We start from the raw sequence: 23,886 nt of genomic DNA, 5'->3' as shown, positions 1-23,886 counted from the left end.
ATTACATTCTGAGTATAATATTTAAATATGCGACATATTTTAAAAATAGAATATTACAGTAAAAATGTCAATAATATAATATGTAACATTTATGATAGTACTTTACGTTTCTTTTATTCTTGAAACAGATTTTAAATTTAGCTCAATTTTTTGCGGCATTGGGGCAAAAATGTGAATATAAGTAATCCAATTTATGATAATTTACATTTCTTGAAACAGAATTTAAATTTAGCTCAAAGTCTTTTTTGAATGAACTAGCGGATTGTCTCAGGTAACAAAACTTACTTTGCATAATTAAAACACGGTAAAATATATATTTTTAATAAATTATTAAAATTTTACTTTTTTATTTGTTTAGTATATAATGTGTATACTAGCTGGGATTTTATAAATGCACACCTAGTGTGAAGACAATACATGTATCATCCATTTATTTTATAAATTATTTTTATTTGACATTATAAAGTAAATAACATATGTTTCAGATAAAACATAAATTTCATTAAAAATTTACAGAATCGGATTATCAAAATACTACATTATTCATTCGAAATATTTCGTCGCTCGTTAGTTCGAAATGTGCGTAGACAATTCGATATCGGTATTTTGTCATTTATAATCAATCATTTGAATAATCATTCGATTATTTGTATCGATTATTTCGAACCATTCGATTATTGAAATATATCGGTGACACGGCGATGTTGCCAAACTTCTGTCATTATAATCTGTCTAATACGCTCAAAAAATTATATTTATATGGTATATCACTGCTTATTCAAATTATCTTTAATAATATTATTATTCATGAAAATAATAATAAATATGAACGTATGACGAGCAGAACAAATAAATAAATAAACACTGACTGCAATAAACAGTAACGCATGCGCTTATGAGTAAATTCTATCTCCAATGATTTTTCTGGTGATTCCATAGAAAATACTGGAAGAATATATAAATTAACTCCAGATTGTGTTTGTTAAATTTTCCTGCGGACGGAATATATAATATATAAGTATCAAGAAGGAACACTGACTTACGTAAAAAATTAAGGTAAATAAGAGTCATATTGTAGTGGAATTTTGTTTGTATTTGTTTTGTGACAGCTGAATCGTGTCTTTGGACATACACATTGGTATTTTCCATTTTACGCTTTCTATTTATTGTTTGGTTACTTTTAATCTGTTTATTTGTAATGTTTATTGATTTTGAAATATGAGTCATAGTTAATTTTGACATCTCGACATCTGTTCAAGTACGAACAAAGTTGTGTCGTGTACACCAATGTAAACGTATTTTTTGATTTTAGATACCGATATGACTACGTGGGGAGGAAATCAGTATGCCGGTGAGTAATTCATCCCCCTGTCACGTGCTTCTGCTTTAACCATTTTTGTGTAACTTTTTTTGTTCAAATATTTGTGTGACCTTGTTTGTAATTGATAAAAATGGGTTTAACTCTATTTTTAAATGCCCCATTAAAATAGTTATTAAAGCAAATAAAACGGGGAAGGTACCCACATCATGTGAGAATGATTCAGAAATCATCTGGTCCTTTTTCTCTACATTCACAGAATAATCGAGCAGTGTGTTGCTTGTATTTAAATTTAAACGATTTTAAACTATTGTCATGTGTTTGTTTTGTCTGCTATATTATTAAGAGTGTTGGAAAATTGAAAATTAGAGTATAAACATGTCCAGAGAGATTATGTTGATGAGTTGGAAATTCCAGTATTCATTTTCAATTGAAGCACAACTGATTCATTGTAGTTGTATAGTGTGATATCTACTTTGAAAATATTTACTTATCTTCCTGATACCAATTGACAAAATTTAAGTTTATTTGTGTACATTTAAATAATTGTCAAATTGAATTTACCTATTGTTCAAAAAGTATAATTTTTTGTTTTAATGGGTTACTGATTTGTAACAATTGAATTGTCTTTTCTAATATTATACGAAAATTCACATTAAAATGTGTTCTCGCCAAGAAAAAACCGACAATTGAGAATTCGTGATAATTCCATTAGTTCCGTGGCATTAATTTGTGTTTTATTGATTATTATAAGCGGCGTTACAGTTTTCGCAATCGATCTTGTTCCACCACACTTATTTCATTGTTGTATTAAGAAAATGGAAGTGTTGCACTTGTTTTAACTCGAATTTCATTGCTGAATATGTTTACCATTGAAGGTAAGCAATTCTTAACGTAAATGATTCAGTAAATTATAAATTATTATAAATATTGTTTTGGTTATTAAACAGTTAAGCCTGTCAAATTATTGTTCTGCTTTAATAATAGTTAAGACGATTTCTTTAATATTATTTTTTCCCACAAAAGACAAGCATTTAGTTTAGTTAACTGTAGCTTACCTCAAATTTCTGTGAACGATCTTTCTGCACATGTTTAAATTTTGATGAACAAATAAAAGTATATAAATAAATCATTTTGGTGGGTAGCACAAATTAAATCAAGAGCCAAAGTGCATGTATATGTAATAAAAGTTAATGCACTTCACATAAGCCAACCAACATTTCCTACAATAATTCTTGTCCCCAATTTAGATCCGAACCAAGGTTACTACGGTGGCCAGCCGGGCGGTTACCCGAACGCCCCGCCGCCTGGTGGTTACCCGCAGGGCGGCGCCTACCCTGGGGCAGGTTATCCGGGTGCGCCGCCCGCCGGTTTCGCACCGCCGCCCCAGCCGCAGGGTTACCCGCCCTACGGCCAACAGCCAGGATACCAACCGCCGCCGTCGTACAACTCTACCGATCCCTACGGCCAAGGTGAACAGTTGCCGCTCAATTGGCAGACAGGCTACGGTTTGTAGACCAAACAGGGTGATTTTATTTTGCGTTATAACAAGCTTCGGGTTGACTTTGATTGATGCTGGGTTGTGCATGTCTTATTCAAATGGTGAAGCAAAGGGAAAATTTGTTCGACTTAGTTCACTTTAGTTTTTAAACGTTTTAAATCTTATAAATATATATAGTTAGTTTGTTATATTATTAAATTTACATGTATGTTAATATTTTAAAACAAATCCGACAGGAAAAATTAATATAAACAATTTAGGTTGTTCTAATTGAATAGATAAAAATAATTAATAATAAAAAGACATAATAAAATTATAATTTATAGACTACTGACACATTTATCGAATTTTGATATACTAATCCATTTATTTCTAATCATAGGAAACTTTGTATCTTTTATTTTATTTATGAAACTCATATTTATTGATTATTATTCTACAGGATGCAGATATTGATTTTAAATGTTTAAAGCAATTTTAATTTGACATTTTAATTTATTTCGAACAAAATTTTAAATTCATATCATGTCATGTACCTAAACCAAATAGTTTTTGAGTTATTAATCAAAGTTTCAAACTTCTTCATTACTTGTGTATATAAGACAATAATTAAACTTCCTAAGGAGTTCTATAAACAATTCAGTAAGTTGTTAAACTGCTAAATAACTTTTTTTATTATTTAAACAGTTTCTAACTTCCTCAATAGCTTTGCATACAGTGATGAACTTCCGAAGCAATTCTGTTCACATTAAGATATAGATGAAACTTGTTAAGCACTATTTTATACAATTTAAACACTTTCACAAACTTTCTCAGTAGTTCTCTAAACAATTAAGACAATTATGAAAGTTCTTAAGCAATTTTGTATGCAATTAAAAAAGTTGTAAAACTTCTGAAGCAATTTTAATATAATTTAAACAGTCTTCCTCAACAGTTCTGTATACAATTAACACACTAGTGAAACTTAACAAGATGTTCTGTAGATATTTTTTACAGTTTAAAACTTCTTCAACACTTTTTATACAAACAACACTATTGAACTTCTTAAGCAATTTTTATACAATTTAAACGATTTCAAACTTCGTTTTTAAACAGTTCTATTTACAATTAATTTAGTTGTGTTGATTTTTTTTTAGAATTTAAACAGTTTCTAACTCTATCAATAGTTTTGTATGCAATGAAGAAATTTCTTCAGCAATTCTCTACACACGTAGGTGAAAGTTGTTAAGCACAATTTTATTCAAACTTTCCCAGTAGTTCTGTACACAATTAAGACAATGATAAAACTTCCAAGAATTCTTTAATATAATTTAAACAGATTAAACTTCCTCAATAGTTTGGTATATAATTGTCACAGTAGTGAAACTTGACATACATATTACCTAATTAGTATCTTAAAAGTTATTAGTATTCCTAAATTTTGTACAGGGTGTTGATTATTTATGTTTAATTTTCTACATTGATGGTTGGTTAACGTTCATACCAAAAATAAACTTTCCAGTATTTAAATTGATAAACTATCAATCTGTCAGAATTTTTGGAAAAATATTAATTATTCAAAAACTGTTTGGTTTTAGGTATAGGTCATCGTATAGCCATTTTATTTGCATGATATGTAGAATTTAAACATTCAAAAATATAATCTAAATATATAATATAAAATAACAAAATTGATGTTACTAATATCCGTCGAAACCTTAAAAGAAATTTTGTTCTAAATAATGTAGAAAAGTCGTTCATGTAAACTTATAATTACTATAAAAATTTCAAAACATTAAAATCCATAAACTAAATAAGTTAGGCGAATCATCCTATATATGAATTTTTGTTTTTCTGTTACTGTTTAAAGCATATTCTTTCTTTGCTTTTCCTTTCATCAGTTCCGTTGTCTTGTAAAATCATTTAATCATCATGTTTTGTTTATATATATTTAAAATTCTCGGGGATTGAATATAATTATTTAAGTGTTAATTAAAATTTCCTTTAATTAGTTTTGGTTATAGCTGCATGATACGAGCACATTTTTTTTAAAAATTAAAACCTGTATTAATCAAATTTGTTATATATTTAGATACATTTTTATTACGGATATATTCAGAAATTTACCACCCTGTTTAGGTCCAAATTTCAAAACCATCCTTAAAGTTGCATAAGTTTCGAAGCAAAAGCAATAAAATTAGAGAACATTGACCGTTTATAAAAAGTATCTCTGATTTGCAATTGTTAATATGCTAAGAAACTATTCCAGTTTTGGATCACTCATCATCGATCATCAGCATTGTTGCATATTGTAGCCCTTGGGCAATTGGACCGATTAAAACCTGACTCGTTGTAACTTAATGATTGTTGTTTCGACAGGTTATGGAGGCGCCAACAATTACGGCGGCGAAGATCCGGAAGTGAAGGGCTTCGATTTCAACGACCAGAGCATCAGACGAGGCTTCATCCGCAAAGTCTACTCGATCCTTATGGTGCAACTGTCCATCACGTTGGTCTTTATCGCATGGCTGGTCTACCACAAGCCGTCGCAAAAGTTCGTCCATAGCCATCCTGAGCTGTTTATCATTTCGCTGGTGGTCGTATTCGTGGCGCTGATCGTGCTGGCGTGTTGCGGCGAGGTGCGCCGCAAAGCACCCATGAATTTCGTGTTCCTGTTCATTTTCACGTTTGCCGAGGCTTTCATGCTGAGCGTCACCGCCTCCACTTACAAGTCCGAGGAGGTGGTGATGGCGGTTGGTATTACGGCCGTTGTTTGCCTGGGCCTCACTCTGTTCGCATTCCAAACTAAATGGGATTTCACGATGATGGGTGGCATTTTGTTCGTGGCGGTTTTGATCCTCTTTGTTTTTGGCATCGTTGCTATTTTCGTTCACAACAAGATCGTCCAGATGGTTTACGCTTCTTTAGGGGCACTGATTTTCTCCGTCTACCTTATTTACGATACGCAGCTCATGATGGGTGGTAAACACAAGTATTCCATTTCACCGGAGGAATACGTATTTGCCGCTTTGAACTTGTACATCGATATCATTAATATTTTCCTGTACATTTTGAGCATTATCGGCTCGTCACGCGATTAATTTTTTTAAAATTTTCTTGTTCAAAAGTTATATCTACTCCTATACTGTATATGTATATATTTTGTTTTATTTTGTAGTTTAGAATAAAGTATTTGTTGCATTATTGTTGTTAAACATGTTTTGAATGGTTTGGGAAGACGAAAACAGAGTTTTTAAGTTTTATATTGCACAGATTGTATAGAAAAGGAGATACTATCAATTTATTATTGTATCGATTGATTGATTATTATTGTATTGTATTGATTAATATTTTCAGGTAATAATTAAAAGCTTTTAATCCACTAATAGTTTAACAAGTTTAAATGGCTTGTAACGACAATAATAAATTGTATTCATGTCTTTCTGAGCTGTTGCTATGTTTATATATTGCAAAAGCATATTTAAAACCTTTATATGTTATTAAAATTAACGATTTAGTAGAGTATAGGGAGAAAATTATCGTAACTTTGGATTTGTGACGAATGTGTCAAGTATTAGATTTTAATAAATTGACTGAAGTTGTACTTTTGTGATATGGAGGCTTGAAAGTTGCAATTTCGTTATTTAAAAGCTCTAGATCACGTAATAAGTAATGTAATAATATAGTAATTTATAACATAACTTATATGTATATTGTATTTTCCATGTATGTATGTATGTATGTTATTTGCACTTAATAAAGAATAAATGCTCACTTTATTTTTATATAAAGACACGGTGGTTTCCTCAAAGAGTTTTAGTATGCTATTCCCCAAATTTGTAAATTCTTTGATCTTCACAGGACAAATCAGTTATTTTAATTAAATTTGAATAAGTTAACTAAAAGCATAAATACTAATTTATGTAGTGAGAAGAACGACGATTTAAATAAAAAGGTAAGTTAAATAATACATATTTCTTTATTTATAAGATGATACTTGTTCACTAGAAATTTATGGACAACCGAAACAAGTATTGTTTAGTTTTATAGCAAATACAGTTTGACTTGAATTACTTTTCTTATGTTGAACAAAATTTTATTTTCGGTTTCACAGGTGACATCAACTTCGTTGTATATTTTTGTATTTGTACATTCTACATGTAATTGCAAAAAATGGCTATATCATGTCCTATATCTAAATAGTTTTTGAATTATTATTTTTTTCTAAAAATTTTAATATACTCTAATTTTAATTAAAATGCATGTAAAACCACTAGCTTTGAAGCTGTAAATTTTATTTTTGGCATACTCCGTAACCGAGATCCATTTTGTAAGGAATCATTGTTAATATTCCCAAGTTTTATACAGAGTGATCATTATTTACGTTTAATTTTGTGCATCTTAAAACACCAATAACTTTGCTATTTTCAATGGAATATTGTATGTTTTAGAATAAATAAATTGAATATGCGATTTCGATTGATATAAGCATTCGTTCATAATATGAATATTAACAGAGAATGACCTAAAATGTATAAATAACATTTTCCTATATGTACTGATAATAGTGTGCCATGAAGATCTGTATCTGAATCACTGTGTATATATTTTTAATTTTATGTTTAAATTTAAATATTTTCTAATTCAAATTTTATGTAATATACTTGTTTAACATCTCACAAATTAATTAGACTTAATGTGTATCGTTATTAATATTCTCCAACTCAGTAAATTAAAATAAACTTGTCAACTTTGCACACAGTCATAAAATGGCAGTTCTGTTCCGAGAAGTTAGTTACAGTAGCTCGCCCAATTTTGCCACTAATGTTTTATAATTAAACGTCAAAAATAAATTACGAACGAAATGGCAAAAAAGACATATGATCTTTTATTTAAATTGTTACTGATAGGAGATTCAGGTGTAGGTAAAACGTGTATATTGTTCCGTTTCTCAGATGATGCGTTCACAACAACATTTATATCAACAATAGGTGAGTTGTTAAATTCGGACAATTTTGCTCTTCGAATACCGAAGTCCACATTATCGCGTCGCTGCTGTTTATTCCATTTATAAATAAAACTAAATTACGTCCGTTCGTAATTTATAAATAGAGGGTGAGGTCATGCATGGGCGCGAAATTTGAACTAAAATCTTTTTCAGGCATAGATTTTAAAATTAAGACAGTAGAATTAGGCGGTAAGAAAATCAAATTGCAAATATGGGACACCGCGGGACAGGAGAGATTCCACACAATCACAACGTCCTACTACCGAGGCGCTATGGGCATTATGCTTGTGTACGATATAACCAATGAGAAGAGCTTTGAAAACATTGTCAAATGGTTAAGGAATATTGATGAGGTAAAAAAAGTTGATATAATTAACTTTTGCATGTGACATGTTTTGTTTTTCCAGCATGCAAATGAGGATGTGGAAAAAATGATCCTGGGGAACAAATGTGATATGTCTGACAAAAGGACAGTGTCAAAAGAGCGTGGTGAAACAGTAAGTTTAATATTTTATATAGTTTTTATTATAACTTTTTATCTTGTATATAAAGGAAGTGCCATGCAGCCACTTCCTGAATTAACATTTTTTAATTGTTTTATCAATTTTATCAGTCAATTGTCAATTGTATCAGAGATCATGGGTTAATTATGTGTTTTATTGTTTATGGAATTTACAAAGAAATGTACAATGTTCTTTGTTTGATAAATACAGATCTAAAGACAAAGAGACAAAGAGTGTTAAAAATAATTTAATTAGTTTATCTTTTCCAATTTCTAATTTTAGACACAGATATGAGATACATTGCATGATTTTTTTTGCCTTTGAGATTAATTAACAACATTTTAATTATACCGTTTTTAATGAATAAGCTAATATTATCTATTTATACATCAAAGGTGTGTACTAAATAATCGAAAATATTTTTAACGAGTGTAAAGTGCTCCACTTTAACGATTTTTACTTAGTTATAAGTCATCATAAGTTTTAAAAATTATTAGTAATTGAGGAATTTTAAGTCCCAACTGTTAAATAAACATCAGTAAAACAGATACATAACTTTAATAGTTCCATAATTTAAACAACAACAACAAAAATGATTTTATCTTGTAGATCGCGAGAGAGCATGGGATAAGGTTCATGGAAACGTCGGCGAAAGCAAACATCAACATCGAGAAAGCCTTCAATGAGCTAGCCAATGCCATATTGGAGAAGACAGCAGGAAGAGAACCCGGCGATCCTGTCGACCGGGTCTATGTAGACAGAAGACAGCAATCTAGCACCAACAAATCCTGCTGTAATTAGTCTGTTGCATTTTAATTTAAAAAAAAAACTTATTAACCAAAGCTATTCTACGGAATTGCCACTGAAAAATGCGGCGACGCCGCCTCCGACTAGCCATAAATGTTATGCAGATATGACGTTTACGTTCCTACCCAGTGAGGTTTATTTCAACGGGAAAACGAAAGTTTTAATGTGGTAAATGGAAATGTTTGTGTAACTTAATTATTACTTCATATCGTCTCATCTTGAAATTGTTCATTCCTTTTTAATTAATAAAATAACTACAATATACAAATTCTATATTTTTGTTACCCCGTTTATACCAGGAGAAGTAATTTAACAGTTTTCCGTGTCCGTTATAATCTCGAAACAGTTGTGGTCAGTTGGGGGCAGTTGCCCACTTATGTGACAAAACATTCTCACGATTAAGTCGTTAAGGAATAGCCACCAAAAAAGTGTATTAATTTCTACAAGCTGATTTCCCGTGAAATTAATGCTCATGTTGTAAATTGCGTATGATCAAAAAATATAACTCATCTTATGGAAGTCAGTTTCACTCATCTAATTACAATTGTGTTATCAAAACCAAAAAAATTAATAGTTATAGAGAGCAAATAATTCAGAAAAGCAATAGCTTATTTTGTGTTAGCCATAATTTTAGTTTATTACCTTTTTGCCATATTTTTACTTTATTAAATTGTATTTTTAAATATTTTATGCTGTCTTTTCAGTATTTTGTTTGTAGTATATTTATTTATTTACACAAAATAGATTAGCCATGTCGAAATAAAACAATTTACTATTAACGTTTTCTTTAATCATAAAAATGTAGGTAACAATCTTTTCAGCAACTGAAATGGTAAAATGAAGTAACTAATATAATATTACATAATTGATTTCATCAAACTACAGTATAGATGTGATCTGGTCTCTTATATATAAGTATTGTCTACACAGTTTGGTATGTACCTATGTACTTTTTTGTAACAAATTTTTCTAAGATTCTGTAAAAATTTGTTGTGAAAAAAGTAGAAATATTGCGAATCAAAATTAACAGCAATTAAAACTGATATTTATTGAAGCTAAAATTAATGTTCTTTCACAGTAGAGAATTTCAAAATATTGGATACTAAATTTCGCACTATAAAAACTAACAGAACGTGAGATTTGTATTTTAACTTTCTTAACCACTAATATTCGGCTTGTCTTAATTAAAATATCGGTTGAATTAACCAATGTTAAGCAGTAAAAAAGTTAAAATATGAATATACAAAAATTGGCAAGCTTGAGAATGTATAGAATGCTTTTTATGATAATAAAGAAAAAGTGGATATGCATGCCAATATTAATCATTTGTTAAAGCATTAAAATGATGCATTTTTCTTAATATTTCACACATATGAGCTTTTAATGTTAGTCATATTTTTTTATATGTGAATATTTGTATATTGATCTCAATAAAAATAAATGTAAATCACAATTCGTGTTTATTCAGAGGATATTTCTAAAAACTTTTATTAAATATTACAAACGTATTTAATTATCCATACTCTAAAGGAGGTACTTCAGGATTATCTACGAAATCTTCGTTTTCCACAATTTTACTGAAGTCCATATTATTTCCAGAAATTTCCAAAAATACGTTGCTAAAACAAGGACACGTTAATTATTATAATAACTTTTTTTAAGCTTTTACCTCTTTTTATTTTCAGTTTTTTTCGGTACCTCCCTCTTCACTGTCAAAGGTTTCTTGTAATTCGCCTTGGGCATTGTCAAAACTAAATGTCCAGTAACTTGAGATCTCAGAGCGCTACTTTTTTCAATCAGAATTTCCTCGCCAAACACAATTTGAAAGATTTTACCTTTAATCATAATTTTTACGTAAATTGGCTGAAGATCAACCTCGATCAGATTCGTGTCCAAATGCCTGTAATTTAATTATTCAATATAATTAAAATTATACCATAAACTTACCTACTTGTATACAGCAATATCAAGTACATATTTTTCGGGATCGTCCACGTCAAAAGTAAAATCTAATTTGGCTTGATTAACGTTTAAAGGCCTGCCATCCTTCGTAAATAAATTGTAGGTACGTTTCGGCGGGTGTTCCTCCTTTCTCTGTTTCAGCTCCTTCGTTTTCCTGGTTCTTTTAGCGATTTCTACTCGTGTTTCTGGCGAATTTTCGCTTGTAGTCTTCCAGAATTCGTCGTCGTCTAAATAGTACATGTTACTTTTTGCCATTCTTTCTCGTTGTTCTTCCCTGAATTTAAAATATTTGTCTTGACCCCTTTTGATTTGTTCCGCAATTTTTTCGTAATTCTGCTGGGCCTACACATGTTTTTACTAATCAGTAACTGATTGTCCAAAACATATTACTTACTTTAATCCTTTCGCTTCGGGTGACTTCATTTTGGTCGAGGCTTTGTAACTGTGTGAGAGTTGCGATGACGTACTCTCGATAACCAGGATAATCGCAACATGGATTACCGGTTAAATATAGTTCTTTTAAGAAAATGTTTGATTTTAAAGATGCAACACTTTCGAGGTTCCCGATGAAGTTCAACGTCAAGTCTAGTTTCTCCAAAGATTCGCATCGTTCCAGTCCCTCGATCACCTCAATATTGTTTATCGCAAGGTTTAAGTATTGTAATTTTTTAAGTTTGTACAGGTTTTCTATTTTGGATATTAGATTTGCTTGAAGGTATAATATTTGTAGCTCCTTACACCAGTTACCAACATTTTCGATTTTTTCTACGTCTTCTTGGTGAAGTGATAGTTCTTCCAAAGTACCAATTATACATTCATTGTGTTCTGCTTTTTTTCTAATTAACTCTTCTGTAACTAAAATATAAATTAAATACAAAAGAAATATTTAAACTGTGACATCTTACTTTTTACCATTTTTCTGATTATTTGTACTGTTTCTATGGATACTGCTGTTTAATCAATAGGTAATAAAACACGTTTATATTAAAGTGATATATTGTAGCTAGCATTTCAACAAATTATTACAACACAATATATTTATTTACATATAAATTCTAGATCAATAAAATAAACATCCAACAGAACAATCAACTCATGTTGAAGTTGTATATTTGGTATAAATGTATGCATTTCAACTCAAGCATTTTATTACATATACGTATATGATTTTTAATTCTTAACTGATATGAGTACTGAATACACATTATATTATGATAAAACACTTATAAATTAATATCGCAATTTATATAGACATAATATATAAAACACACCTTAATATTATCATGTAATGATAATAAAATTGTAAAGGTTATCAGTTAAGGATTAATATGTTAAAATATATATATTATATGTTACTATACATATCAAACGAATGCTGCACTTGATAATTTAGAGTATATAAATAAAATAAATTATAAACTTTACAGTCAAATAATTCTTTATACACATTAATGTAAAATAAGTACGACATAATTATGTATTATTTCTCCTAACATAAAATAGGATACATTAAAATTTTTATTCGTATTTTCGTCGAGTAATTTGTTTTAAAATAATTGAAATAAAAAAATTCAAGAACGTATATGGTAAAAGTTTTACATTTAATATTCTACAACGCAGATTTTAGAAAAAATATAAACTATTTTATAATGTAATTTTCATTATTTTGGTTAATAACTGCTGTTAAATGTAATACTTCTAAAGCATGGACATAAAAATTCCAAGTGTGTTTATGTTACATTTACGCCTTGAAACTCACCAAAATATTTATTGATTGTCAATTAATAATAAATAAAATTATTCAACCGAGCATGAAGAACTTACGCAAATAAACAAAACGACACTTGAAATTGCACCATGGAAACACACGACTCGCTAAATACCAAGACATGTACAAACACGTTCTCTCCAACGCACAATTAACCGTCCGTCACGCAATACATGTTTGGCGTGCGCGTAAACCTATGTATGAAGTATATAAAACATCCATCCACTATGACTTAGAGTGACGTGAAGGGTGCACCGCCGCCTATGTCTTGGTGGTGCTAGTGGTGGGGGCGGTCGTGGTGGCGGGCGGCAGATTCTCCGCGGCCGCCGCACGTTCCGCCAGGAAACGCTCGAACTCGCTGCTGGTCACAGATTCTTCCGGTCCAGTCTAAAATCAATTAATCTTTAATTGTTTCATTCGTTGGAAGTACCGTGGCCAAATCGTGAGAATTGCCAGCCATATCTCAGAAACTACTAATCGAATTGGTATGGAAGTATTAATAAATGTGGAAGTCATAGGAAGTATATAATAAGTTTCTAAGACGGCCGTTGAGGATATAAGCACTGTCTTATAAGAAAAATAAATTTTTCTTCTTAATTTGCAAATTAAAATTGTATTTAAGATATTTAAATATTTACCCCAAAAATTTTCGATTTTTTTAATTAATTTTTTTACTGCATCTCTTAATAGAAAAGGATAATAAATACTGAAACAAATAAATTCCATTTCATATTTTGAAGTTTTTGAAAAGTTTGTAATTTTGTTTAATTTAATCTTTCTAGTGGCAATGTTGTGTACAATGTTTATGGAAAAGTAATTAATCAAATATCTTAAAAACACCTTTAACTAACAAATTATGAATTTAATAAGAGAAATTACCTAATTACCCTATAATTGATGGTAGATTCTGAAGAAGGAAATAGGCAAACTTGAAAATTTTAACATTTAAAATGTAAAATGCATGCAATAAAAGGGAATAAAAGCATGCACCGCACAGTCACAACATTTTTACCCAACAACTGACATCAATATTTGTATATCACTCAATTGGACATTATATTTTTACCCATTTTGTTCCTTCATGCTTATGAATAAATGAATTGACATGATTATAATGAATAAAAAAGCACGCCCTTACCGTAACACCAAGCCAGTTGGCCATTTCATCGAACTCACGATCTTCGGGGTTCTGCCAAATACATAAAAAGCTTTACTCACAATGAAGCTAAACTTAAAGTTATCAATACTAAAAATCAAATTAAAAAAACCACAGAAAAAGACAAATAGTGTATCAGAACAACATTCCCATAGTACCAGAACATTACAAAACTTACGACAGTCTTTCCCTGCGTGTTTAAACTGGCCTCCTGGTCCGGGTTCAAGTTGTCATTGTATGAACTGCCCCTAAAACATTACATAGTTTTTGCCGGTTGTGTGCTGCATAACTGAAATATTATTACCTAGTTTTGGAATTTTCGTAGGTCAATTTTCTCGACTGGGCAAACATATCGAATTCATCATCGCCCTTTTCTCCCACATGCGCACTCGGTGCTTTATTCGGCGACAATGCTGAAAAACAAAACGCAATAATAAATTAGACCGATTAAATTAAAGGTACTAACTAAGTTTGTCGATTTGATCGGCAACATCGTCGCTGAAGTCGATGAGACTGTCGTTGCTTTCAAGCGGCGGTTTGCCACCGGGCGGTATTGCCTTCGAAACGATCGCAGAAGCCGACTGTCCACCCGCCTCCCTGTTCTTCTCCCAACGGCTGTAGCGCAAGAACAGATTGTTCAGGTCGTCGTTGATGCGTAACAACTCCGCCGTCAATTCGTCGTTGGCCAGCTGGCTAATCAACTCCACCAATCTTGTCTGCATCGAACGGCACATCGCATGCAATTCCTGAATCAGTTCGAGTTCGTCCTGCTGTTCTTGTCCGGGCACCATTTCGCTCAGCATCTCACCCAGAACGTTCATGTTGCTCTGCACGACGTCCAGTTCCGATTGAAGTTTCGCCCTCTGCTCGTGGCTCAGGGCACCGCCCGCGGGCGCCGCCATGGGCACGTGACTGGGCGAGGAAGCTTCGGGAAGTCTGGGTTCGACTGCCACGGGCACGTCCGTCTCCACGCTCTGAAAACGACTTTTATATATCGCCGTAATGTTGGTGAACATGTCGTACTTTTTGTGGGGTGTGTATTGGGGCCAACGAGTCCAAATCGGTCGGCGGGAATTCGATGCCTTTGGCCAACAGATCTTGGTAAACAGACACGACGCCAGACATTTCCGGTTTGCTCCTGAACGCGTCCGCCCATGCTTGTATTAGACTTAGGACTTTTTCTTGCACGGCTGTCGGCGGATCATTCTTCGGACCTATCAGCTTCACCTAAAACATATTTTTATTTAAATAATTTTGATATTTCTATATATTAATACAATATAGTTCAATTAAATTTAGTTTTATAACTGCTTATATATGTTAAGTAGTTGTATAAATATTAAGACAATTTCAAAGTCTCATTTATTTGCTATTTTTTGTAAAATTTATGTAAATATTTTCCTAACGCCGTCTCAAATCATTACAGAAATTCCACTTTGAGAATGACTCATTTATTTGATTACAATACAAAAAACGGGAACAAATAAAACATGCCCGCACGTTATAAATATACATCGCCTCGATTACTCACAACCATCGAGTATTATCTCGTTAATTGCAACAACAAACCGTCCGCCAAATCGGTACGCTTCGTTTTACTTACCAATTCCTGCACAAAGTCCTTGCTACAGACTAAAACGTGGAAGCGTTTTCCGCAATTTTTCACACACGTCTCCAATACAGTGAGAGTGTACATGACAACCGTATAGTTTTTGCCGACAAATTGCGAGAGACGTTTGCGGATCGCTTTTATGGCATCCCTTGGTCCATCTTCAGTCTCATTCACTAGGTCACAGATCTCCATGTTCAGGCCCCAATTTTCCGACGCGAGTGATGCATCCGTCGCTTGTTCTGGAAATCATCGAACAATAAACATTTTCTGTATCTGCTTTATTATTTATTTTTTATTAAATTTATTAATAAATTTGTTCAATTATAAAGTAATAAATAAAAATGTTAGATATAATGATTATAGATATTGTACAATAATAGTGAATTAATTTAAGAAATACTGTGATATAAAAGTTGATAAAATGATAATAATAATATATATAAAAAAACATCTGTATAAATTCCATCTCATTAATGGTTTGAAAAATTGGAATTGCAGTTTATTCACATAATAAACAGTTCATAAACAACTAGTTTAAACTATGAATCATTGGCTATAAAAAAATTAAATCCTACTCATTTGAATGATATAAATTACATAGTTATGTATATATTTGTTAATATTGAAATACAATATATGTCATATTATAGATACGGATTATTTACATAAGTTTAAACATAAAAATATCAAGGATAAGAATTGAAGCACTAACAACAAGGTTAAAAGCATTACTAATTTAAATATTTGAGAATTATTACTGTCTACAACTGAAATTAACATCCAGAAAGTAATCAATATTTTATAACCTGTTATAACTAAATGTTTTTAAATTGCATTATTCATCACAATTTTTGGTTGATACTAAAATTATAAAACAAAATTTTGCTGATTAAACAAACGAATAGTCCAATAAATGTTTTTCTCGAATAAAAGCGTAGAAAGCGTAACGTATCACTTTCATTACCAATTTCTAAATCGTCCAAGTCGATACTTACTTCTTCCATAACAATAACATTTTTATTTTCAATTAATAAATTACGGTTTAATTAGCATATTTGCAACAACTATTGTTCTAAATTAAATAGTAAATAAATAAGCTAAACCGGTACAAATGTAGGTAAAACATTGCGTCACAAGAAAGTTTAAATACTACATACCTATTCGACTTCCGACCGGAGTGGAAAATGGATTTCCACCCAATGCATTTTGCAAAAAAGACATTTTTCTTGATGACAATAAATTTTTGTTTTTGTCTTAACACCTGTCACTAGGGTCTGTCAAAACCGTTTAACTTCTTCTTCGCCAAGAGTAATGAAACGTCAAGTTTACACCGTTGCTATGCCGTTTACTTCAACCTACTATTTTGTTTTACGTTTACAAACAAGCTTGACGATTTCACAATGTAAATAATCATTTGTTAAAGTTGTTTTTGACTGAAACCAAAGTTACAGATATGTGTATGTTTGGTTGCATAATAACGTAATAAGTTAAAACTTGTATATTATAAAAATATGTTTATAATAAAATGTACATTTCTTAAACAACATTTTTATTAGAATTATCATACTCTTCGTCCTCAGATGAACTCTGTTCTTTCGGTGTAAGAGATATAAGGATAGCTTCAAACTCTTCTCTGCGAATATCCAAAAGATGATTTATTTCCAACACTTTGTTTCTGTTTCTAAGGATCTCATTACTAAAGACAAATTATTAATAAAATTTAAATTTTACAATGGTTGACATAATTTATTACCGAGTTATATCCGATATCAACGTCTCATACCAATTTCTGACTCTACTTGTTAATCTGTCTTCCCTGTTATCTATCATCAAATTATGCATGTCACGTGTTGCAGATATTGCACTAATTAATGTTTCTTTATCGCTCATGATCTAAAATATGTGATTCAATAAAATAATATTTATCAACAGTATCGCGTAAAATACTATTTTAAGTTTCTCCGGCAAACTTTCAACATCAATATCCGTTCCGATTGTCAATGTAGTAATAAATTTATTCGCTTCATCCGACAAATTATCATTGTAATTTGACTCGATGCTTCTCAGCGTGGTAAAAATTGCTTGAGCCTCTTCAATAAAATTATTCACCAACTCCCCCAATGTATGATCTAAAGTGCCAATCAACTCCTCCAACTGTTCATATAATTCAATCTCCAGCTTCATTAGCTTTTTCCAAGTGGCGTGTGACAAATCATTATACTTGCTCGAATACAAATCACTGTCGTCATTGAAATTATCGGGGCCGTAAGTTGGATCGTAATTGGTATGATCTTGATCCATTTTAGCCCAGCATAATCTCACCTCCTCTTCATATCTTTTACGTTCAGTATTAAACTCTTCCTCTGTTATCTACAACTAGCATTGTAACACCAGTAAGTCTTGTAACCCATTACGTACCATACTGCGTTCTTGATTGCTCTTCTTGGCGTTCAGAAAAGACTTCTGGAATGCATCCACCTCGTGCTGTCGTAAGCCATAATGTTTCTGGCCGACTTGGAAGAGCTGCATGCAACACTCAAGGAATTGCCTCCTGAATTCGGCGTAATACTCCTCGATGTCTTCACCCATTAACAGAAAAGTGTTGCCTTCTTCGTCGTTCTCAAACATGTCATCGAACAGGCGGCTTGTGTTCAAGTACTCCACGAAGCTTCTCGAGTTCAGTTTTGCATCTTCCTCTTCTTGTTCTTTCTTCTCGCGTAAAGCCTGTGCCTTCGCATCCTCCATTTTGATCCTATCCAATTGCATTCTAAAATAGTTCAATATAATAAATGATTGAATTACATCATAAAGATATTACTTGAATAAATCTGATCCTGTCTGCATTTCATTGTCCTGGATTTTTTTGTATTCGTAATACAAGATGTTGGGTAGGAAAGCTGCGACAAAAAATCTGAAATCTTTCTCTTCAGAACACGGATTTCCGGCCATACTCAATGATGTTAAGTTTTTGAAACGGCGCAGATACAGTATCTGAAAACATAAGTTTTAGTTATATAATAAAACTAACTAACTAATATAATAGTTACTCCATTTCTATCACTAATTTGATTTTTCCCAATACTAAATATTCTTAAATTCACAAGTTCATCCATGTTTTCAATTACTTCTATTAAATTTTCGTACAGGCTAAGCTTCTCTAATTTTACGAGTGCATCCAAATTTTCAATTTTCGTTATTTTATTAAAAGATAAATCTAGTTGTTCCAAATTAACCAGAGTTTCCAAATTTTCGATTCTTTCTATTAGGTTGTTGTTCAAACTTAAATTTGTCAATGACTTCAGCACCCACAAATGATCAATTTTCAAAATCCCTAAAAGCCAGGTGTAAAAAACACATTTGTAACATCTTTATTTAATAGATTACGAAAATATTCGAGTCGTATTTGGGTCACCTCGTCAAAACTAACACCATCAATGCGGGCAAGTCGACCCGCTTCACCGGGCGGTAGCTGCTCGTCTATACATCTTTCTAACAATACCGAATTTATCACTCTCGGACGAGCTTCTAGACATGGATCCATTATCGTTTTTTACAACTGTTACTTGAGTATAGAAAAACATCACCCATGTGACATTTCATATTGGTTGCTTGGCTACTTGCTTTATCAATAATGAATGCTGAGGGGAATAAAATGGGAATGTAAAATAAAATTTATATGATAAAAATAATTTTATTAGACAGAACAATTAAATATTACAAATTACATACTATATTAATTGGTAAATTTGTTAAAAACATGAACATTTACAATAATTCTACACAAACAGTAAAATATTTATCATATTTCTACATTTGTCATTCCATGTAGTCTCCTTCATTTCTAATACAAAAGACCAGTCTCATATCTTTTGGCATAAGAGTTACTCGCTTGGCATGCATAGCACATTGGTTAGCCTTTTCGAACATTTCAGTCAAAAAAAATTCGGCAGACTCATGCAACGCACGCAACGCTTCATACTGTATTTTAAACTGTGAATCATTGGGACAAAATTCCATCATAATTTCCCGCACCAGTCTAGAAAAATAAACAATTAGTCTTTATTTAAAATTGCACTGTTGTACGAAAACAATTGCAGTTTTTTCTTTTTAATATCATACGAAACTGTATTTGAACGATTCAATTATTCAGCAATAATTTGAAATGGTGATATATTTACCTGGAAAATGGGGCTTTTGGGATTATATTGTCAGTTCTCATTTGTAATAATTTTATATCACGTAAGAGTTTTTTCGTTACACTCATAACGATACTATTAGCTGCTACTCCCATCTTTACTCGTACGGGCTTCTTCCGCTTTCGTTTGTTTTTTGGGCTTTCTTGTGTTGATGCACGTTTAGATTGTTGTAGCGAATCACCTTTACTTTTTCGTTTCATATCTTACATTTGTAGGGCACCACTTCAAACATAAAAGTGTCCGAATATCAAAATGGGTCTTTTTTAAAAATTCATCCAATCTTCATACATAGAGGAATTTGTAACAAGACAAAATTTAGACCGTTGAAATGTTAAGTGTACTTTAAATTTGTATACAAGTGCTTACTAGTTGGCAGCCCTTTTCCCCAATGTTAAGATTACCAACATTATAGTGTTAGAACATGGAGATTTATAATTATAAAACTTGGCAACACTAGCTGTCAAAACATATTTTTTGTAATGCCTGAAACTTGAAGCTCGAACAACATTTGATTTCATTTCTTCATGCCCTTGCAAGTTCATATTACAATGGCTCAGGTATATAAAACTTTCTTGAACTATATGAACGGTTTGTTGATCAACGACCGGCTAATAATTTTCAACTTGCAGAACGCTGTGGAACCAATGCAAGTGGATGCGCCGCCTGAAGACAACGACAACAACGAACAGGAAAGTTATATCGTCGAAAATCCTTCCCTGGATTTGGAAGTGTACGCCAACAGTTATGTAGGATTGGCAAAATTATATAGATTGATCTACATAATTGACCATTGTCCATCTCTTAGGCTAGAAGCTTTAAAAATGGCAATCTCCTATGTAATGACAACATATAACGTAAACTTGTATCAAGTTCTTCATCAAAAATTAGCTGAAGTGACCACTTCTATTAGTGTTCCTGATGTCGCTGCACCATCCACCTCACAGGACATTCCTGTAATTGATAACATGTGGATGGAAACTAGGTCTAAGAAAGCGGCCCTCAAGTTAGAGAAATTAGACAATGATTTGAAGAACTACAAATCAAATTCTATAAAAGAAAGTATAAGGAGAGGTCATGATGATCTTGGTGACCATTATTTAGACTGTGGAGACCTATCAAACGCGCTTAAATGTTACTCGCGAGCAAGAGATTACTGCACTAGCGGCAAACATGTTGTGAACATGTGCTTGAATGTTATAAAGGTCTCAGTCCACCTACAGAACTGGTCACATGTCTTGAGCTATGTATCTAAGGCTGAAGGAACACCAGATATGTCAGAGACCCAAAACAAGGACACTAATCAGGTAATACTCACAAAGCTCAAATGTGCCGCTGGTTTAGCAGAACTGGCCACGAAAAAGTACAAGTCGGCGGCCAAACATTTTCTTCAAGCAAATTTAGACCATTGTGATTTTCCAGAATTGCTGTCGCCCAATAACGTTGCGATTTACGGCGGATTTTGTGCTTTGGCCACTTTTGATAGGCATGAATTGCAGAGGAACGTTATTTTTAGCAGTTCCTTTAAATTGTTCTTGGAATTGGAGCCGCAACTCAGAGATATAATTTTTAAATTTTACGAGTCCAAGTATGCATCTTGCTTAAAGCTCTTAGATGAAATAAAAGACAATTTGTTGCTAGATATGTATATTGCCCCACATGTTAACACTCTATATACCCAAATCAGAAACAGGGCCTTGATACAATATTTCAGTCCATATTTGTCGGCCGACATGCACAAAATGGCTGTGGCGTTCAATAGAACTGTACCTGCATTAGAAGATGAGCTCATGCAGCTTATATTGGATGGACAGATCCAGGCTAGGATTGACTCACACAACAAAATTTTGTTTGCTAAAGATGTGGATCAAAGAAGTACTACATTTGAAAAAAGTCTGCTCATGGGTAAAGAGTATCAAAGGAGGACAAGGATGCTGATTCTTAGGGCAGCTGTTTTAAAGAACAAAATACATGTCAAAGTGGGTTTGATTTTTAATGCACTTCATGTATTGTAGCTAATTAATTCTTCTTGCAGAGTCCTCAGAGGGAAACGACAGGGCAGTCAGGAGAAATTACAGTTGTGGCCCCTGGAACCAGTTCAGCATTGTCTGCAAGATCCTAAGCTTTAGATTAACATTAATTTTTGTTTAGAATTTACACAACTGTTATTGGAAGGTTGGCGCGTTTATTTTTCTTTAGCGATGAATATTCTTATAAAAAATCTGTGTTGTTTCAAATTTTTTACAGATATTATTCATCACTTTGTAGAAAATTTGTTACACATAAACATTAAAATAAAACATTAATAAATAACAGTGTATATATTTTTAAGTAAAAATATTATGTATATATATATATAAAACAGGAATAGTACTTTAAATCATTAGAAGCAATTGACTTTTTAAGTATAAATACAAGTTTATAAACTAGAAAAACCTTATGACTATTTGAAATGTTTTGAAGCAATATTGGTCCAGTTTTCTTGCCACCTTAGTGATTGGAATTTCTGAAGTTCCTTTTTGAAATCAGTAACGGTCTGTTCAAGTAATTTATTGTTTGGAAAGTCCTCGAACCAGTTCAGTAGCTGATTTGCCAGTTGACTTGCATTTGCAAACACGTAACCGTTTTTTCCATGTTCCACCAACTCATGTAAACTAAAACAATTAATTAGTAATATAGTTTTAAACATTCAGTCAATCCAACCTTTCAAAGTTATAGGCACAAACAGGTAACCCACAGCCATACATGTCCACCACTTTCATTGGTAGATCCAAACCACTGGAACTGGTATGAAGGCAAACACCTAAATCTGCTGAAGCTAAAATTTTAGGATAATCTTCAAATTCTAACCATGGAGTTATCACTATTACATGCTGCCAGTTACGTGCAGCTATTTCATTACAATAATATTCTTTTAAGTGACCTTTTCCAGTTATCACACATACAAGATTTGGCAGTTTTTTTTCATTTCCTTCATTATGATGATTTTCAAAAGCTGAAAAAATTACATATAGATAGTTTTAATAGTAAAATAAAATAATTTTACTTTGCAAAGCTGTTAAAAGAGTAGAAAAGTCTTCATCTTCAGTCCAACTAGTACTTGATATTAACAAGCTAGGTCTTGGATTTTTAAGTTCAACTCTGTTATTTACAAAGTTTGTGAAAATAGTTTCATTAGCTTGGCAATCTTTTAAAAACACTTCATATTTTTGGCCAAATTTCATTAGAAATTTATGCTTCTCTTCAAGAGAAATTGACTGGAATATTTCTTGTGGCCTGTCATATAAAGTTGTGGCTCTGAAACAAAAAATAAACAATAATAAGTTTACTTATTATAGATTAGAAAATGCTTATCAGTTTAACATATGTAAATTAGTAATTAGTAAGTATTATATTACCAAATTTTCCATTCTAATACTGTTTAGAACTTATACTTACTGAATGTTCCAGTTTTTCATCAAATGTTCTTTCATAGAATTAGTGACACAAAAATTACAGTCTGCTCTTTGCCCCACAAACTTTTCAATTAATTTTGTTATCTTCACTAAAACATGATCTTTACTCAAATTTAAGGCCATGATACTGTGTGCATAATTATGCCAATCAACAAACAATTGTGCACGTAAAATTTTCGCTGCGATCCAGCAAACAATCAAGGTGGGAACCGCAGGAGGATTTTGCACAAGTATAATATCAGGCCTTCGTATAAAGAACATCAAAAACATCAAATTTATAGTCTGCCAAATAGTTTTAAAGGCATAATTCAACAGTCTAATGGGAATTTGCGGACAGGGCATCATGTAATGATAATAGATTGAACTGGCACTTTTCACATCAGCCAGCGGTTGAGTTTCGCCGTAGCCGAGAATGTCCACTTTGTGTCCCATTTCGGCAAGGGACAAAGAATGATACTGCATGCGGGGGCTACGCCCTATGTCCCCCAGAACGACCACGCAAACGTTTTTCGATTCGCACATTTTAACTGTAAATTTGGACGCGAAAAACAAACATACTAACCACAAACAACTGACATCTGTCACGTAGCCGGTTGATGTAAAACGGGTTGCATATTGAGTTTT

At 32.0% G+C, this 23,886-nt stretch overlaps 7 protein-coding genes across 11 annotated transcripts; 3 read left to right on the top strand and 4 right to left on the bottom strand.

Annotated features, from left to right (window-relative positions):
• The first annotated feature begins 889 nt into the window (after window positions 1–889).
• Window positions 890–6,572, top strand: LOC109606658 (protein lifeguard 1). 4 transcript variants are annotated; one of them, XM_020023192.2, is made up of 4 exons: window positions 890–1,056; window positions 1,313–1,351; window positions 2,569–2,826; window positions 5,178–6,572. In XM_020023192.2, the coding sequence occupies exons 2-4, from the start codon at window positions 1,321–1,323 to the stop codon at window positions 5,897–5,899; spliced, it is 1,011 nt and encodes a 336-aa protein (XP_019878751.1). In that variant the 5' UTR covers window positions 890–1,056; window positions 1,313–1,320; the 3' UTR covers window positions 5,900–6,572. The 4 variants fall into 4 exon arrangements, with proteins under 4 accessions (XP_019878751.1, XP_019878774.1, XP_019878781.1 ...); XM_020023215.2 differs by having other exon boundaries at window positions 893–1,056; window positions 2,569–2,790; XM_020023207.2 differs by lacking the exon at window positions 890–1,056 and adding an exon at window positions 1,196–1,258.
• Window positions 6,573–7,583: 1,011 nt separating this feature from the next.
• LOC109607950 (ras-related protein Rab-10) lies at window positions 7,584–9,796 on the top strand. Its single transcript, XM_020024405.2, has 4 exons — window positions 7,584–7,789; window positions 7,960–8,159; window positions 8,214–8,303; window positions 8,919–9,796. Exons 1-4 carry the CDS (start codon window positions 7,663–7,665, stop codon window positions 9,108–9,110), a joined length of 609 nt encoding a protein of 202 aa, XP_019879964.1. The 5' UTR covers window positions 7,584–7,662; the 3' UTR covers window positions 9,111–9,796.
• Window positions 9,797–10,351: 555 nt separating this feature from the next.
• On the bottom strand, window positions 10,352–11,952 carry LOC109605982 (dynein axonemal assembly factor 11; the record flags this gene model as incomplete). The annotated part of the gene is made up of 4 exons (XM_020022580.2): window positions 10,352–10,735; window positions 10,786–11,016; window positions 11,068–11,420; window positions 11,473–11,952. Coding segments are annotated over 4 exons (1,170 nt in total), but the record flags the coding sequence as incomplete, so codon positions are not given.
• Window positions 11,953–12,072: 120 nt separating this feature from the next.
• Window positions 12,073–16,970, bottom strand: LOC109606647 (TOM1-like protein 2). Of its 2 annotated transcripts, XM_020023182.2 has the most exons (8): window positions 16,772–16,968; window positions 15,606–15,853; window positions 15,026–15,229; window positions 14,469–14,976; window positions 14,307–14,415; window positions 14,181–14,250; window positions 13,985–14,035; window positions 12,073–13,233 (listed from the first exon to the last, which is right to left on the bottom strand). In XM_020023182.2, the coding sequence occupies exons 1-8, from the start codon at window positions 16,833–16,835 to the stop codon at window positions 13,108–13,110; spliced, it is 1,380 nt and encodes a 459-aa protein (XP_019878741.2). In that variant the 5' UTR covers window positions 16,836–16,968; the 3' UTR covers window positions 12,073–13,107. The 2 variants fall into 2 exon arrangements, with proteins under 2 accessions (XP_019878741.2, XP_049819739.1); XM_049963782.1 differs by lacking the exon at window positions 13,985–14,035 and having other exon boundaries at window positions 16,772–16,970.
• A 127-nt stretch (window positions 16,971–17,097) lies between these two features.
• LOC109605972 (dynein regulatory complex subunit 3) lies at window positions 17,098–19,173 on the bottom strand. Its single transcript, XM_020022570.2, has 7 exons — window positions 18,999–19,173; window positions 18,662–18,945; window positions 18,433–18,605; window positions 18,033–18,381; window positions 17,562–17,984; window positions 17,368–17,507; window positions 17,098–17,310 (listed from the first exon to the last, which is right to left on the bottom strand). Exons 1-7 carry the CDS (start codon window positions 19,153–19,155, stop codon window positions 17,151–17,153), a joined length of 1,686 nt encoding a protein of 561 aa, XP_019878129.1. The 5' UTR covers window positions 19,156–19,173; the 3' UTR covers window positions 17,098–17,150.
• Window positions 19,174–20,234: 1,061 nt separating this feature from the next.
• Window positions 20,235–22,120, top strand: LOC109606205 (COP9 signalosome complex subunit 1). The gene is made up of 3 exons (XM_020022769.2): window positions 20,235–20,367; window positions 20,440–21,786; window positions 21,843–22,120. Exons 1-3 carry the CDS (start codon window positions 20,335–20,337, stop codon window positions 21,927–21,929), a joined length of 1,467 nt encoding a protein of 488 aa, XP_019878328.1. The 5' UTR covers window positions 20,235–20,334; the 3' UTR covers window positions 21,930–22,120.
• LOC109606374 (chitobiosyldiphosphodolichol beta-mannosyltransferase) lies at window positions 22,110–23,832 on the bottom strand. The gene is made up of 4 exons (XM_020022937.2): window positions 23,246–23,832; window positions 22,854–23,104; window positions 22,511–22,802; window positions 22,110–22,461 (listed from the first exon to the last, which is right to left on the bottom strand). Exons 1-4 carry the CDS (start codon window positions 23,782–23,784, stop codon window positions 22,251–22,253), a joined length of 1,293 nt encoding a protein of 430 aa, XP_019878496.2. The 5' UTR covers window positions 23,785–23,832; the 3' UTR covers window positions 22,110–22,250.
• Window positions 23,833–23,886: the final 54 nt, after the last annotated feature.

Source organism: Aethina tumida, chromosome 2 (assembly GCF_024364675.1).
Source record: "Aethina tumida isolate Nest 87 chromosome 2, icAetTumi1.1, whole genome shotgun sequence".
NCBI lineage: Eukaryota > Metazoa > Arthropoda > Insecta > Coleoptera > Nitidulidae > Aethina > Aethina tumida.
The sequence above is the reverse complement of the archived record's forward strand: the minus strand, read 5'-3'. Positions and strand labels throughout refer to the sequence as shown.

What these genes read in the sequence shown, in the direction of transcription:
- LOC109606658 (XM_020023192.2), top strand. Translation starts at nt 1,321, where the DNA reads ATGACTACGTGGGGAGGAAATCAGTATGCCG. An exon ending in GGGAGGAAATCAGTATGCCG is followed by an intron (nt 1,352 to 2,568) that starts GTGAGTAATTCA and finishes TCCCCAATTTAG; the next exon opens with ATCCGAACCAAGGTTACTAC. An exon ending in CAATTGGCAGACAGGCTACG is followed by an intron (nt 2,827 to 5,177) that starts GTTTGTAGACCA and finishes TTGTTTCGACAG; the next exon opens with GTTATGGAGGCGCCAACAAT.
- LOC109607950 (XM_020024405.2), top strand. Translation starts at nt 7,663, where the DNA reads ATGGCAAAAAAGACATATGATCTTTTATTTAAATTGTTACTGATAGGA. An exon ending in GGTTAAGGAATATTGATGAG is followed by an intron (nt 8,160 to 8,213) that starts GTAAAAAAAGTT and finishes TTGTTTTTCCAG; the next exon opens with CATGCAAATGAGGATGTGGA. An exon ending in CAAAAGAGCGTGGTGAAACA is followed by an intron (nt 8,304 to 8,918) that starts GTAAGTTTAATA and finishes TTTATCTTGTAG; the next exon opens with ATCGCGAGAGAGCATGGGAT.
- LOC109606647 (XM_020023182.2), bottom strand. Translation starts at nt 16,835, where the DNA reads ATGTCTTTTTTGCAAAATGCATTGGGTGGAAATCCATTTTCCACTCCG. An exon ending in CAATACACACCCCACAAAAA is followed by an intron (nt 14,977 to 15,025) that starts GTACGACATGTT and finishes AGTCGTTTTCAG; the next exon opens with AGCGTGGAGACGGACGTGCC. An exon ending in CGATCAAATCGACAAACTTA is followed by an intron (nt 14,416 to 14,468) that starts GTTAGTACCTTT and finishes TTTGTTTTTCAG; the next exon opens with CATTGTCGCCGAATAAAGCA.
- LOC109605972 (XM_020022570.2), bottom strand. Translation starts at nt 19,155, where the DNA reads ATGGATCCATGTCTAGAAGCTCGTCCGAGAGTGATAAATTCGGTATTG. An exon ending in AATACGACTCGAATATTTTC is followed by an intron (nt 18,946 to 18,998) that starts GTAATCTATTAA and finishes CCTGGCTTTTAG; the next exon opens with GGATTTTGAAAATTGATCAT. An exon ending in TGCCGGAGAAACTTAAAATA is followed by an intron (nt 17,508 to 17,561) that starts GTATTTTACGCG and finishes CACATATTTTAG; the next exon opens with ATCATGAGCGATAAAGAAAC.
- LOC109606205 (XM_020022769.2), top strand. Translation starts at nt 20,335, where the DNA reads ATGCCCTTGCAAGTTCATATTACAATGGCTCAG. An exon ending in TTCATATTACAATGGCTCAG is followed by an intron (nt 20,368 to 20,439) that starts GTATATAAAACT and finishes TTCAACTTGCAG; the next exon opens with AACGCTGTGGAACCAATGCA. An exon ending in AGAACAAAATACATGTCAAA is followed by an intron (nt 21,787 to 21,842) that starts GTGGGTTTGATT and finishes TTCTTCTTGCAG; the next exon opens with AGTCCTCAGAGGGAAACGAC.
- LOC109606374 (XM_020022937.2), bottom strand. Translation starts at nt 23,784, where the DNA reads ATGTGCGAATCGAAAAACGTTTGCGTGGTCGTTCTGGGGGACATAGGG. An exon ending in ATGAAAAACTGGAACATTCA is followed by an intron (nt 23,105 to 23,245) that starts GTAAGTATAAGT and finishes TTTTTGTTTCAG; the next exon opens with AGCCACAACTTTATATGACA. An exon ending in TGTGCCTATAACTTTGAAAG is followed by an intron (nt 22,462 to 22,510) that starts GTTGGATTGACT and finishes TAATTGTTTTAG; the next exon opens with TTTACATGAGTTGGTGGAAC.